The sequence below is a fragment of the Numida meleagris genome, chromosome 4 (genome assembly GCF_002078875.1).
Source record: "Numida meleagris isolate 19003 breed g44 Domestic line chromosome 4, NumMel1.0, whole genome shotgun sequence".
In the NCBI taxonomy this organism is placed as follows: Eukaryota; Metazoa; Chordata; class Aves; order Galliformes; family Numididae; genus Numida; species Numida meleagris.
In genome coordinates this window covers 5,672,275-5,688,225 of record NC_034412.1, presented here as the reverse complement: position 1 = coordinate 5,688,225, position 15,951 = coordinate 5,672,275, and the positions used below count along the sequence as shown (strand labels likewise).

Below are 15,951 nucleotides of genomic sequence, written 5' to 3'. Positions count from 1 at the left end.
TGTTAACAAAATTGCATGAATTTTCTCATTTGTGTATGTGTTACTCAACCTATAGCCCTAGCCATCTGCAAACTGATTGCAGTTGCTAGGGATTCATTTTAGCTAGCACACATCTCTTCAGAGAAGAAATTTTAGAAAATGTCAATAAAGATAATAACGAACTAAATTGGCATGCCTAGAGGAATTAGATGTACAGATGTATGAAGATTCCCCCTAGCTTGATATTTTGCACCAATGTACCATCAAAAATGACTGAAAGACCTAGGGTGAGATGCTGTGATTATTTAATCTGAATTACGTGCACTCTCTGCCTTTCGAATTCAAGATGTGCAAGTGAGCATGCTGCTGAAGGATCATTTGGAAATTTTGCCTGGGGATAAAAATATCCTGGGAATATTTAACAGATATTCTAAACACAACTGTTAATTCAGAAATACTGTTAAGGAAATTACCACTGATTAGCTGGAGGGAAGACAAAAGATAATAAGGGTGCGCTAATGTTTCCAGCACAGAAAGTAATCAAACCCAATGGAAGCAAACTTTTGGGTCAAGGAATTCGTGATGCACTATCTCTCCCAAGGAACTCAAAACTTTTTTGTACAGAACTAGAAAAAGAGAGAACTTAAGTTCTGCAAGGAAACAGAAGAGTGCTTGATGACTTAGAGTAGGGAAATGTAGGGCACACAGTGGGGAGACTGCGGTAAGTGGGTAAGAGTAGGGGAAGCAGCAGCAAAGGAGAGGAAGGCTGCCACCTTTCTGCATGGAGAAAAGGGATGGATGGGGAGAGAAGGCATCTCAGCCCAGGCATGGGAACACGAGCTGCCTGCTGCACTGAGCAAACCCTCCTCCTTCTGCAAGACGCGGCAGGAACGTGCACATTGCTTCCCTCATTCTTGCCTTGCAAGGATTGAAGAATGGCAAGAACACTGCTAACTGAGCTTAACAGATGGGTTTGAACTTCTCATATTGTTTCAGGTTGCATTAATCTCATGGTGGGTTCTCATTTAGCTGAGAAAATGTCACTGAAACAAATGAACCGGAGCAGGCTAAAATGCTATCAACAGATGTAGAGAATCTCTTCTGCATATTGCGGTTACAGAGGCAAACAGTCGGCATTCTCACTTCTTTGCTCCTCACAGCCCCTCCAAAACTAATCAAAGACACTGCTGGTTGAGCTGGGGATAAAACTGCATAACATCAGCAGACACTTGGAAGAGAGAAATGAGTCATCAGTCAGAGAACGTGGAGGATGGCAGGGAAGGGTGAAGAGGCAGAGAAGGTGTGCAAGCAGCCAGGCAATGTGGATGGGAGCGAGGCTGACGTGCAAATGGGATATGGATGGGCACTGGCAGAACTGCCTTGGAGGCAGGAATGACTCGCTTCTACCCACAGACCTCTCAGAACCCTGCCCACTTGGAATGCCCATTTCAAGGACTCTCCACACAGCACAGCAAAGGACCTAACAGGGAGATGGAGCAGTCCAACAGGGAATAGAGCCGATGAACATCGCATTCCACCTGAGGCTCACTGCGCACTCACACCACCCTCTGAAGATCACTGCTGCAGTTTGGTTACGGGGTGCACCCACCCTAACACATCTTACAGATTTAGCACGAAAAGGAGCACACGTCCCTGCAGCTCCCCGGGCACCTCTCTCCTCAGAGCGCAGCAGCGGCTCCCTGCTCATCCCAGCTCCCCAGGGACAGCCCGCAGCCACAGCTCTCAGGCAATCCTATGACGTGAGGGCATGGAACGGCACGTTGGGATTCACCGTACCACACTCTCTCAGAGGCTGGCTAGATGCTGTCTGACAACACATTTTGCTTCAATGCATATACTCAGTGCAATGTGATTTTGCTTTTATACACACTGTTGGCCAAAGAGGCTTTTCCGTTTTCATTAAGTAGATAAAAAGTTTAAACTCTATAAACGTGGCTGATATTAAAGTTTTAATAAAAATATATTTCACACATTTCTTTTCTTAGATTGACCCGGTCTATGGCATATTATTTACATAACTGCCGCGATACCTATTTCAGAGCTGACAAGACAGCTCTCTCCAGAACTGCAGGCTGCCCTGCCTGTCACCATGATGGGTAAACAGTGTCACCTTTTCAGGGCCCAATGAATTATAGAGAAGCAGTAAAGTGCACCATCCATCACAATGGCACTGAGTAGGTTTTTGAAGTAGATTTCAGATATCACAAATGCTGTTTTAGACTGTTACCAGAAAGCACAAATTGGACAGCTCATATACAATGGCCATATAATGAATGGACATGACAGGTCGTCAAAGAAAATGAGCCCTGCTATTCTACAAATAACCTTGTCAACATGCAGGTAGAGCTATAGCTCTGCTTCTAGACAGACTGCAATAAACTAATGGTTTTATTTGCTTGAACTTCCAGCACACCAAATACACAAATGAGATACAATGGAGCAGCAGCATTCAAGCAATATTAGCAATTCAACCTGATTATGTGACATGTAATAGAAGCTCTCTGCTAAAGATGTGTCACATTTGAAAGAAAATTATTCAGATTATGAGTAGCTGTTACTAGAATATCTTTTCACAGGAAAACCCTCATGATTTAGCAATCACAACCAACTGCAACATATTCAAAATACACAATTTGTAGTTCCATAGCAAGCAATCAACTTACTCTCTGATTGCTGAGCCCAGCAACAGCCACCACTTTATACATCTGTAAGTTTTTCTACCTCCATTATCTTAAATAGCATAGATCATTCCATGGGATTGAAAGTTAGAAAGGTTAGATTGCTACCAATTTCTCCATAGCCTAAACAAATAGGGAAATTTCTCTTTTAGGCAAAATTGGATTTAAAAGCATTCAGGATAGACTTCTATAAGAATAACAGAAAACATCTGAAGTTCTGTGAGGGTGCCAGGTATCTCAAAGCACTGACTGTGGAATTACACACAGTGAGCCATCCTCTGGCTGATGCTCAAGCTTTGAAAGGTTTTGCCAAAGCCAAGGCACACCTTTACTGATGAGTACATAGGCAGTGTACGTGGCTCTCATTTCTTCAGAATTCATTTAAGGAGAGAAGTATCCTGAAATATAACTAAAAGTGGTACATGTGTTTCTGGTAATAACATCAAAGATTTTCCCTGGTACGTTCGATTTCCTTTAATCTGATGAATTTGTTAGCAACACATTTATTTTCATGAAAGAAATCTCAAAGGCCACAACTGTACTTTTACCTCATTACAGTTACTCTTATTAGGTTATGAGAAAATATATTATGTATTGAGCTTCTAAGTGATAAATGTGATAAGCCAAGCCTGTTCATTAGTATTTTTTACTTGTCTATGGAAAAGCTGAAGCGTATATGATGCAAGACTTAGCTTAGCTTAACTTCATTTCACTTCTTAACATCAAAAACTTCAAAATGAAGTTACTTTTTTTTTTTATTTATTAGGAGTTTTATTGATATAGCCCCAGGACATAATGAGCACGAAACTAAACCTGGAAAATAGACACATAAGGTACACAAAAAGAAAGTCAAGAGATGGACAGTCTTCTCCCAGAGAATGAGAACTCCAGTCCTTCTCCTCGTTGGACTGAATCCTTTGGACTAAAAGCTTTTGATGCTTTCCAGAAAGAGAAGTTCAAGCACGGTGAGAAAGTGAAGGATCTGAATTTCTACCAGCCCTCAGATTTCTCAATGTCCAAATTTCAAAATGATTTTAATAGTCAGCAAGATGGGCTACATAGTGTGATGCAACTGTCATCGCTTTGACTTAGAAGATTTCCATGGTGCATTACATTTAATGAATAAACACTGTGCACAAACAGCACCAAAACCAAAACACACAACAGTTGCATTTTACTACTTGAAACTCAGTAACGAGTATGCTATAAATAAAATATATTTATAAAACAAAGATATTTTGGAAGTTACCTCTTCCAAACTCAATGCTGTCTGTTCTTACACATGCTCTACTAACGCCCTTCTGTCATGATAATGAACTTGTAAAAAATAAAAGAAACCAAAACATAAAGCTCCCTGCATCACTGGAGGAAAATGTACATCTTAAAATGGAGAAAGACAACAGTACAATAGCTATACAGTTAGCAGTGAAATTTACATTGAAATTTTTATGTTTCAGAAGTATAAATTGAGATTTATACTAACTCAAAGAGAAAAGTAAACAAATGATGACCACTTTGTACATCCCAAATAGATCTGAAAATCAAATACATGAGGGCAGCCAGTGAAGAGGATAAAACAAGGTAGTCCAAGAACTTATTTCACTCAGCAAGTAACTAATCCCAATTGGCAGGATCTTTTTGGCTGACAAAATTTCCTAACAAAAGCTACAGTAACATAAAAATACGAACTGTGATCTTCAAGACGAAACAGAGCAGATGCATCAATGGAGTTGCCACAGAAGAAACTATGCAAGACCCATGACAATAAATCAGGAACTCCAGGAATTAAACTAGCGCTCCAGCTGGTCTCACTGCAGAGAAACACATCTTAACCTTCCTACTGACATCCCTCAAACCAGTAGCACATACATATCAACAAAGATCAAACGTAGCTCTAGATACAGCTTTCAGACTTTTTATACCCAAGCAATAGATGACAGTACGTTAACTCAGATACTTATTTAAAAAGTAAATAATAAAAAGATCACATGAAGTCTTCAGGTCTGACTAATTTTTGAAGTTTGACTTCAAATTTGGGCTACATTATATTTTAACAGCGTATATTGGGTTATCTTAATGCCGGGCATTTCACCACGTTTACTTGTTCCAGTCAAGTTCAACGGAAGCTGATGTTTTGTAACTATTCCAACACAAATGACAGAGACAAATAGTCACATTACCTCAAGAGTTCCTTTGGCAGAGTAAGCTGCAAATGAGTACAGGAGGTCTTGGCTATGAAGTGTTTTGGTCACTCTGCTGCACTGCTGTCCATCAGGATAAAAGCATTCACCACTGTTTTTCAGAGTTATTGTGTTTGAAGAAGAGCCCGGTAGGTCAAGCAAAACAGAATAATTTACCAGCCGGACATCTTCAAGGCCATGAGAAGTCCACTGAAGCAGAATTTTCATTGCAATGTCTACATCATCTTCTCTAGGGGATTGTAACAAATCTCTGGAGAAAAACAAAACAAACAGTTTAAGATTCCTTCCCACCAAGATATCTGCACCTTAACATGCAGCCATCTATAATGTTACCAGAATGAAACGTGATTCATGATAGATCATCAAACATGCATTTAAAGAATGAAGTCACACTTCACTATCTTTGCAAATAATTTTTATCAGTTACAAACAAAAGCAAATACTTTTTTGAAAATAAAAAATACAGAAAAGCCATTTAAGAAACACTGAATTGAAACGTGAAGAATCACTGGAAATTATGACAATAATTGTTTCAAAATTCATTTCTGTAGAGCTGATCAAGTTTCTGATGAAGCATTCGTTAAACTAACCACTGAATAGAAATGAACACCATCCGAAGCAATATTTCAGGGACTTTAGGGAGGGAGTGGTGCTGAAAATCAGTTTTATGTTTGGCTTATATTCATCAAGTAAAGCAAATTTTCTAAGCAGAACAGAATTGTTTCCCCAAATACCGTTTCAGTTGTGGGAAGGTGTTCATCCTTCCTACCTACACTGAAGGACTGCCTGAGCCAAAAGCTTGGCAAGCATTCGACTCAAGCTTGAAAATCATTTTGGCAGTATTGGCCAGATGGACCAACGGGGACTTCAGGTGAGTTTGTTTGGGCTTATATCACTGGGTTTCTATCACTGTTCAACACCTGCCACCAAGCAGGCCATAGAATAAAAATGGTGACAGCACAGAAGGGCCACCTTCCTCCCAGCAAGTGCCAGATGATCACAGATGTAGAGCATATTTTAAGGATAAATTTACAGGACATAGTTTTGTAGATACATAGTTATGGAAGAAAAGTAGAACACAAGTAAAAAGCAGGATTATTCAAATTATAAAGCACTCTCTAAATGCAGTAAAATAAAATGTAGGGAATATTTTTTTGAGTTTGAGGATTTTCTCATTTATGTATTAGGTCTGAAGATCCCAAGACTGAGAACCAAGTCTAGGGATAACAGCAGAGGTATTAACTTCCGAGCACAGAAATACTGACACTACCTGAAACTCTTGTTCACAAACTTCCCTTCACAAAAAGGCCAGTTTTTAAGATACTTTGATGCTTCACGGTCTTTAGTAGAACCTTGAAAATAACACAGCCATCTTGCACACACCAAAAGCAAAGGCTGAATAATGTGTAGCAACCTCAAAACCATTCCTGCAGGCAATAGATATTTGAGAACTGCACCAATTGCATGTCTGCAGTTCCGGGCAGCTCTGGGCAAGGGGATCAAATGCCCAGAGAATGCCACCACAAAATGTGTAGGATTTACTGTCATTCCAAAGACTTCCTTCCCTACCCAACAAAACTTATAGCTCAACAGGCCTTTACAAAAGAACGTTAGAGTAAAATCGAAGTTGAATAAGCATGCCAATATAAAATAGATTTTTAAAATGTACAAAAAAAGGTTCTATTGAAAGATTTATATTGTAACACAGCCTGCATCACAGTAACAAGGTTAGTAGCTCCAAAGTTCAAAATCTTTACAAGAATGCTGGACTTATGTTAAGACTTCAGAGATCCTGTCAGCAGGAATAACTGTCAAAGGTTATTCTTGCAGTGTTAATCTTTTTCAATTATCTAAAATAAGTCTTCAAGCTACCTACACAAAATGGACAAGATAATTCAATTTGTAGTATATATTGTAAGGTTCCAATTTCATCTCCTGTGCCCGCTGTTGTAATGTCATAAACTTGGGCGCCGCAGAGATACAGAAAGTTGTTTGATTAATACAGCCATTAACAGAACATCCACATTTCCCACGATCTGGGAAACGGAAACGTTAATAGAATAAATACCTGCATGAAACTTATCCCAGGCCAATAAGGTTAGGACACAGTGCAAAAAGAAGAATTCAGTTTCAATAAAAGTAATTAAACATTAAAAGATGACAAAGATATAGTAATCAAATTGCTCCTTTAATAATAGAAGTTACTTTCCACTTCATAATTGAATAAGCATGTCTTTGAAACTTTTGTGACAACACATCTGATTAGGTTAAAGAAATGAGCATACTGACTATTTACTCCATAATTTCTTTATAGCATGTTAAAATCAAATTGCAAATTATGAGCAAACCTTACAGTAAAATAAATCAGTACATATTAGGCTGCTTCGAAAACCAGAAACAATGCCAAGGGCTTTTGTTTTTCAGATCTCTCACAATGGCTGGCCCGCACTTATCCTTGATATAATTCTGTTGACTGCACAGACATAAATTGAGAGGTAATTTAACCAATTATTTTTATCACACACTAGCTGGCTAACAAGTGTAACATACAAAAATAGTATTTCCGAAGACAGATCAATTTTAGAAGTGTCACATTTGTCTGACAGCCCCATCCCGGCTGTTAAAGAAAAACTGCATTGCTTCACATGTACTACATAGTCACTCCACAACATGTCCCGTAACGTACTTCTTAAAACTGCCAGAGCATTAAGATTCATAGCAGTAAGACTTACACTGCGGAAAGAAACTGTGGACGATCATGCTTCTCACTCGCACGCAGCTACATACTCAGTAGGAATCAATAGCAATGCGATTGCCAATTTCCATTTACATTACGACCTCTAACAACCTCAGCCAAATTTTTGTATTCCCTTACATTAAAACAACACTATTCAGCTACTTGTCCAGCTTCAGTCGATGGGAATAACCACAAACATAATGGTCAGATCTTGAGTTGCCGTACATCTGCATAATGTATGGAAGTGGAGCCACCAACGACGTGAGATTTGGTCTCAAGTTAGAATCAATATTAATAAGTATAACAATAACAGTCAGAATATTACTGAGCCTTAATCTGATGCTCTCAAAGGGATTTACACAAGTTAATTTTATTTGCTTTCTAATATAGATCAGATGTGGCTCAAATACTGAACTAACACAGTCCAAAACAGCCCATACACTTGTTTTCATGCATACTCTGCTTCATCTCAAATATGTTTTGTTTCTGAACTGAAAAAAAAATGAACATAACTGTACTTAAAACTCTGAAAACATACACCATTTTACCTACAATAAAGTTTTCCCACTTGGATATGTTGAAAAGACCAAGGTAATGTTTCTGAAGACATTCAGAGACTTCCTCTGTAAGACCAATATTTAACAGATGATTATAAAAGATGAAGGAACACACGTGCGTGCACACAAAATCGAGAAATTTCATTTTAAAATTGGTAGCCACAGGAAACACGGAGTTGAAGCAGCTTAATGAAAAGTCATTTGTTATCCACAACATAATTTCTTTGGACACAGCTTCCTAAAGAAAAGAAGGTACTGCAAAAAGGCCAGCTGCTTGCTGCTGCTAATACAGCAGGACACTGCAAAACTCTCTTCAGAAGGTACTGAGAAATTACAAAGGTCACTCTAAGAAACAAAAGATGAAATAACACAACAGTATCACAATTTCTTATCGGGTAATGGTATTAAACTGTTACAAACAAACAAAACAACCGTAAAACCAAATCTAAAACTGCAATAGTTTTATAGATTTAATTTTGAAAATCTAGGGACAAAATTTTCTCTCAAGCGTGAATAGCTTCCTCTTTTTCTTTAATTTTCATTAAAGATTTAACGTCTGTAATGAAATTAGAGAGGAAACTGGCCAATGTCTGGAACTCAGGTTATTATTTTTAACATGGCAGCAGTTTTGCACAATTAGAAATGTATCTAGTTTTTATTTTCTCAATTTTTAATGGTTATTTTTACTTTTTTTTTTGTCTCCACTTCATCAAAACTGGAGTTTAAGGAACCAACAAGAAAAAAAATAATTTGGGAATTTTCAGCTGGGTAGCTGTTTCCAAAGTTTGGAGGTCACAACAAATTTGCCAGACATTTTTTATTAAATACGTTAAAGCGTTATCTTGGCCAGTATGCTGTTTACAATGGTTGCTGGCGGCAGGTGATTAAAAACAAATATAAGAAACACGATACGGGGTTATTATATTTATAGACTTCTGTGCATGTGTCTTTTTCTCTACCCGCAAACGTGGTCCAGGCAGAGTTTTCAAGATGTTTTTATGTGCTCAGGATTGCAGAACCCATTTCAGTCCAGCACGAGCTGAGACATTGCTACTTCAGAAGTGCGGGACAAGTGAGCTCTCACACTGGCACCCACTAACTGCTCAGCATATGCACGAGCTTTTTTCACAGTAGCAGGTAGAGTATCTATTTGTATCCATCACATTTACATTTCCACAGAGCATTGTAAATGCTTCCAGGAAATACCACCTGCCCAAGCCACATCTGCCTGCATTTTAATTACACGTTCCTGTTAATTAGGGTGCTCAACTGGCTGGTCTCCTGCCTGCCTGCTCCGATTTCCCACGGTCTGAACTGACTGCCCCCGATCTGCAGATTCCAAAAGAAAAAAATGGAAGTACAACAGAGGACAAGCATTTATCAGTGGGTTAAAACATTTCAGAGAAACATTCCAATGGTGTTTGCAGTGCAAACACAGTGCAAAGCTGTGGTTAAGCGTAAGTCAGCCTCAACGTGACCAGATGCTCTTCCCTCCACACACCCATTCCTGGCCTGGCAGGCCGAGCCCCACAGCAGGCACTGCTCTGGAAGACATCAAAGGGTCCTCGTGGTGAGCAGGGCGTACTGCCAGTCCCACCCTGCTGCTGTGCTGGCAGGGATTTATGTGCAGCTCATCTGGATACAGTGACGGATGCTTGCTCTGCCTGAGTCAGAGGAAAGCTGACATCATGTTCATTCACAGGTAACTATATATCGCTTTTGCTATCAAAGCAAAACGTGTCTATGAATGCTACATAATACCTACAATAAAGACATCAAGCTATTAACATAAAGCAGTATGACTAACAACAGTCTTCATCTTCTGCAGAGACTGAATAAATGTAACTCATAAAACCATAAAAAATACATAACGTCAGATGATAGAACACCATCTCTAGATTTGGTTATGCAGTTCCATAGCAGAAAAATGGTTTTGATTTATTATGTTAAAGTCACGTGCAGCTTGGAGGATTTAAGTCTTCCATTCGGCAAATAGAGTGTGCAAAAGCAGGTGCCAAAGTATTTTTCAACAAACGTTTTTGTATTATGTCTAGGTCCACCTGGCTATTAGACTTTCCCTGGCGTACCCAAGGATACGTACCCTCTCCTACCACATTATAATTACATGCACAACAGCTGTAGGCCAAATCTCTCATTGTCCTGTGGAATTCTTTATGACAGGATTGAAGAACAGACTCAGATCTCGGCCCACGCTGGCTTCCAAGCGTGGCTATTTTGTACACTGTTTTGTTCACTGCAGGACTACTAAGCATATTGGTGCTCCCTGCAGCATCAGACAGTCAAATCTCTTTTATACATCTTAAATAAAAGCAACCAGGATAGTTCAAATCTCACTTGCCAACATCAGGATGCAAGCCAAGCTTGCGTTCCAGACAGATGGGGAAAGGCATTGAAAAACGATCGATTCTCTCACTGTGTTTCTAAAGTTTACCGGCAAACAAACATTCATTGTTACTGTACACTACACATTAAGTCATAAACTGGCCACAGATGAGCTTTCCAAAGCTTTCTAGGAGATGTGGATGTCAGTTATGCTTACAACTAGCCAGCATCCAAATCTTTCGAATGCTTCAGAAGATAAGAATGCCAATACCAGTTCCAACAAAGATGATTGCTCAGGAAAGAGTAAAAACATGGCAAGAGCACAGAAAATCTCTTCTAGTCTGTTTCTATCCCAGAAGACTTCTGAAAAATCTATAGCTCTGAATACTTGTGGAGGGAAAGGCAATGGAAGATAACCAGTTCTAAAATTACCCAAAAAAGGGTGATGGTCACAAACCAGTTAAAGAAAGAAAGATTTGCTTACCCGTCCCAAGGATCAGGGCTCACCAAATTCTCAAAAGGAGGGATCTCCAGGTAGAGATCCTTCTCTTGTGGCAGCTAGCCCTTACATGAGGCTTAGGGAGGGGTTGCACAGATGAATTACTTCCACCTATGCTCCCAGGGCTGGCTGTGTTCCTTCAGCAGGTGCTCAATCATTGGTTCAGGCCATGACTTCGCAATTCCTACACAACTTGTGATTTGTCTGAGAGTATTCACCTGAATTTTCAGCAATAATATGCAATTCTAAACAAAACAAAAGATTATTCAGAGATCTATTTGTTTAATGAACAACAGTTCTTTCATTGTGGAATCTCTCATTGTAGAAACTCCAGTGGCAAAACTGAATGCCTTGCTGATTCTAGCATCAGACAAACAACATAAAAGTATTTTTATTATTATTATTATTATTTTTAGCAACAGTAAACTCTACACGTTCATTCAGAGTTCTAGAGCCCATAACATTTTAATGGTCTATCAACAGGAAACTATTAATTTCATCTTATTATTGATGGGGAAGGAAAATTATCAAAAGCTGTCGTTGAACCAAATGAAGCAGTTACATGACCTACATGTTAATCTAATGAGTTAAACTCTGTCACAACACAGAGTACACGGCCAGATCTACCAACAAATCATCAACTGATCTGTCAACAAGCAGGCCATCTGCAAATGTGTTACATTTAAAAAAAACCTCCAATCTAGAGCCTACAAAATAATGCATATGTGTCCTAGCGTTTGAATCTAGAAATTGCTGAGCAAAAAGCAGTGAAGTTTAGTTAACTCTGATTCTTTGCAAGTCACTCAAAAAGACGTTGAACACATGTAACATACGTTATTTGATGAACTCGATACGAACAGTTTTAAATACATCCCATTTTTAAAAAGTAAAGATCACCTATCTAAAAGTTTTATATGAAAAATAAAATGGGTGGCAAATGACCAACATATTGCATTACTTTACAAATGAGTTAGTTTAATCAACAGAGCACGTAAGTACAGTAAAATTCATTGGCCAGAGCAAAGGTTGTTTAAACGAGCTCATTTTACTGTAGAGTTGCAATGGACATGGGCATGAATAATCAGCTAAGTTTTGCTATCCTGTGATAACTTGTTTAATTACTGATTTTTGATCACTTACAATCACGTAGGCAAAATCTGAAAAGTAATTGACTTTGATATTAAACCAGATGCCTAAGAAATGACAAACAAAACTGCAGAAGTTTTTGAAAATGTTTAGTATAAGCAAATGAGTCAAAGACAGATATGTAGGCAATTACAGAAGCAGACGTAGAAACCAGATTGCCCAATTCACATTTGAGGGTTTCAGTTATCAAACTATCTTACATGGTATTTAAAACCATCCTTAACTATTTTTATAAAATCACTCAGTTTTCCACGACACATCTTGCTTAATTATTCAGTGAAGAGGCAGATGAGAATGTCATTTAGTATTTCTCCCCCATCATTCTGGAGACATACTGAAAAAAAGGATGAGGATCATTATCCATCTTTGGAATAGTTAATGAACCACAGAAACCTTAATATGGAGAATGACAGTTCCAGGCTCTCAAATGGGCTATTATTCAAAATCCTAAAGACCGTTTATTCCAGATGCCAAAGGAGGAGAGGGAAGATACCGTTTAAATTGTACACTTCAGTGTAAAAGAAGTCATTGCCATGATTGATTGTCCCTTATATTTACAGAAGGGCTTAGGTGAAAGGGCCTCCATTTAGGCAAGCAAGTACATTGTCTCTTTCTACTGTTGATCTCTCTTCAGTTGCTTACCACAAAGAGGACTGATCCACTCCTTCACACAGTTCTTGTTTTTAATACTGCAAACTATTTTCAACAGATGAATTGATTATAAGAAAATTTATATATACACATAGAATGGAATTGTGCATACAAGAAACCTCTTTTTCATTAAACAACCTCATTCGCAAGAAAATATCTGAAAATAATGTCATTTTCTTTCAGAATCAGTAAGACCACCACTACTGTCTTTGTCCTACTAACTTCCATAGTTGCTAATTTTCACAGACACAGGTTTTCCTCTACAGTATGAGTTGGGGGAGGAACATCACAACCTAAATCTTTGTCCAATTATATCGGAAGTACTTCAAATCAACTTACACTATGTCCTAAGATACATCACTATTCTGATGACCTACATCTTTTACTTTGGACATACAAGAATATCTTAGCCTCTGTTTTATATATAGCAAAGAGAATGTACAATTGCTTGAAATTTATAGGTCTAATTATTCTACAAAGAGTTTTATCACTATTTTCTCCTAAAGCAACAAAAGGTTGCTCCAAACAACTCAAACAGTAAGCTCCAAACAATAGTACCCTGCATCTTCCAGCAGGCTGCAATGTGAGGGCAGGGAGTATTGCAACTGAAGGGGGACAAAGAGAAGTCCCCTAGCTTGAAAGTGTTGCACATAACTCTGCTTTCCCAGGCTTAGAGCTGACCAGCATAACTTCACTATCATACAATCTTCTTTTCTTTGCAGACCACAGGGAATAGACCAGTGTTTCAATAAAATGAGAGTAGCTGTATAACCAAGTCCAGGTGATACCTTTTACTGTCTGAGGCACATTTACTTACAGTAAGAGACAAATTCTATACGGATGTGAAAAGCAATGGATGCTTCGCTAATGCTCTTTATAAAGAAAATCTATTGATCAAAAACATTCAAACGTTGCTTTTTATGTAGAGAATCTGCTGATCAAAAAAAATCTCAGTACTGCCCAACTGGCAATACTTTACTCCTTTCATTTCCCCATCATTAGGTTACATGGTGAACAGAAAAGCAATTAGATTGAATGCCAGGTGTTATTCTGACAGCACTGGACATCTTTATTTAAACTGTATTATTTAACTTTTGAATAAAATCCCATTTCCCAGAGGACGCTAAGGAATTAAGAAAGCATCCTAACCCAAAATCCTAGAAAAAACTTAGAAAAGCTATCTATTATTTGAAGATTTAGAATGATTTGCAATTAGATAAACCCTCAAATGTTTAACGTTTAAAATGAAAAAGAAAGTGAAAGCTTCATTTTATCTCATAAATCTCAAAAAGTTAACCCTATAGAAAGAAGAGCCTCAGCTAATCAGAGCACAATGTCACGTAACATTTCTGTTATGAGTTTCATTTTGTCATCTGCTTATGTTAACTTCCCAGTGCAATTCTGCTAAAACTGGAGAGATTTCTAACCGTGTCAGCTTAGACATTTTAAGAGAACTTTAACAAGTTCAGCCAGGTGCATTACTTAAAATGGAAACTGCAGCTAAAAAAAGGGAGAAAGGAAACAATACAATTTCTACATATTCATGCAATAAAAATGTTATCATGAATGTCACACCACAGGGCTTAGTTCAGATAATCTCCATCTCATCAGCCAAACCGTATTTCAGGTGAATTAGTTTTATCTTGAAATACTGACATCTTTGAACTGACACATGAGTTTGAATAAATAACTGAAGAAATAAACACCAATATCCAAAACATTGTACTGAAGTTACTTATGCTATATTGCAGATCAATTTGCTTGTGGGTATTCAAAAAGCTCTCTCCAAAGACATCAGCATAAAATCCTGAAAAGAGAGGCTTGGAAGAGGCTACAGGAGATGATTTGGTTCAAGGCGGGCTCAGCTCACCCTGCTGCCACTGCAGGCAGACGCTTTCCTGCTCCATTCCAGATACAGAGTCCCTGCCCATCCTAAATAATCCCACCATGTCCTGCTGCGTTTGAGCACGCTATCCCTTCACTTCGACCACTGATGCTGAGAACAGATCCATCTTTTCCTTTTTTGCAGTTTATTTTTTTTAAACAGACTTGAAGATTGCTCCTACGGCCTTTTCTCATCTGATTTTTTTTTTCTTAAGCCAAGCATCCTCAAATCTGTTTATCCCTTTCTCAGAGTTCCTACCCCGAGAATCTGACCGCTCTCCCCAGTTTCTTCTGGCCTGCTTCCATCAAGCCTCCACTCCTCCTGAAACTCAGTCCCACAAAATGGACTTTGCAGACATGCCACTCGCATTTAAAATGCATAATTAGCATCGAATTACAATTTGCCCTCAAAAGTATTTTCTTTTTCCTCTATGGTCCTTTATTCTGATTTCCCCTCTATAATTCTCCTGTGAGTTCACACAGCCCTTCAGCTTTACTGACCTCAAACTTCAGAATGGTAAACTTGCTTCTCACATTTCCTTTACTTTAAGAAGGAATGGTCATGAGTACATCCTCATATACTCATCTATAACAGAACCTTACTCTCCCCTGCTCCAGCTTCTACTTTTACACTTTTTGGGCATGCAACATTCCTTCTTTTCCCTTTGCAATCTCAGAAGCGTGACTCATTCTCTCAAGTAATCTCTTCACCAATATTTTCTTGCCTGTTCTAGATTTCTCTCAAAATCTTTGTGCTTCTTCATCTGAAAGAGAAATAAAAACAAGTGCAGTGCCTTATGAACAGTAGGCTATGTTTTCATGGAGTAATACTTACACAATCTAATTCATTTTCAGCACCTTTTTCTGATCCAACTAAAATTTCAAAGTCAGTTTTGAAGGAATAAAGCATTAATAAAAGACAAAAACAACAGAATATGCAGATGTTCACGAATTAGAATCAAGGTTGAAAAATGCCCCCTAGTATTGAACACGCTTTAATGTGCAATCACCTGAATTGCTTACTGCAAGTACAAACGGGCTATTGTAGTACGGCAGTGTTTAAACCTGAAGGCCAGAGGGGGGTGGCTGTTGCTAGGCAGTAAAGAGGAAAGTGCTCTATTCCAAAGCTGCAGTATCAATTAAATGTTGGGGGGGGGGGGAGTTGATGGAGATGGGAGGGAAAGCAGAATCATCACATATGAATGATGAATTTCACTATATTTTCTCATCTCTCTCCTCACAAAGATATAATGAT

The 15,951-nt window shown here is 38.4% G+C and overlaps 1 protein-coding gene across 29 annotated transcripts in view; it reads right to left on the bottom strand.

Moving 5' to 3' along the window:
- Nucleotides 1-15,951, bottom strand: part of NAALADL2 (N-acetylated alpha-linked acidic dipeptidase like 2) — a 410,961-nt gene that overhangs the window by 165,951 nt on the left and 229,059 nt on the right. For all 29 annotated transcript variants that reach the window (XR_002438226.1, XR_002438227.1, XR_002438228.1 and 26 more), the window contains one exon: nucleotides 4,859-5,129. Coding sequence is in view for 13 of the 29 variants with exons in the window: in XM_021395573.1 (XP_021251248.1) it covers nucleotides 4,859-5,129 (271 nt within the window). In the remaining 16 variants the exon portion in view is untranslated. The remainder of the gene's footprint in view (nucleotides 1-4,858; nucleotides 5,130-15,951) is intronic.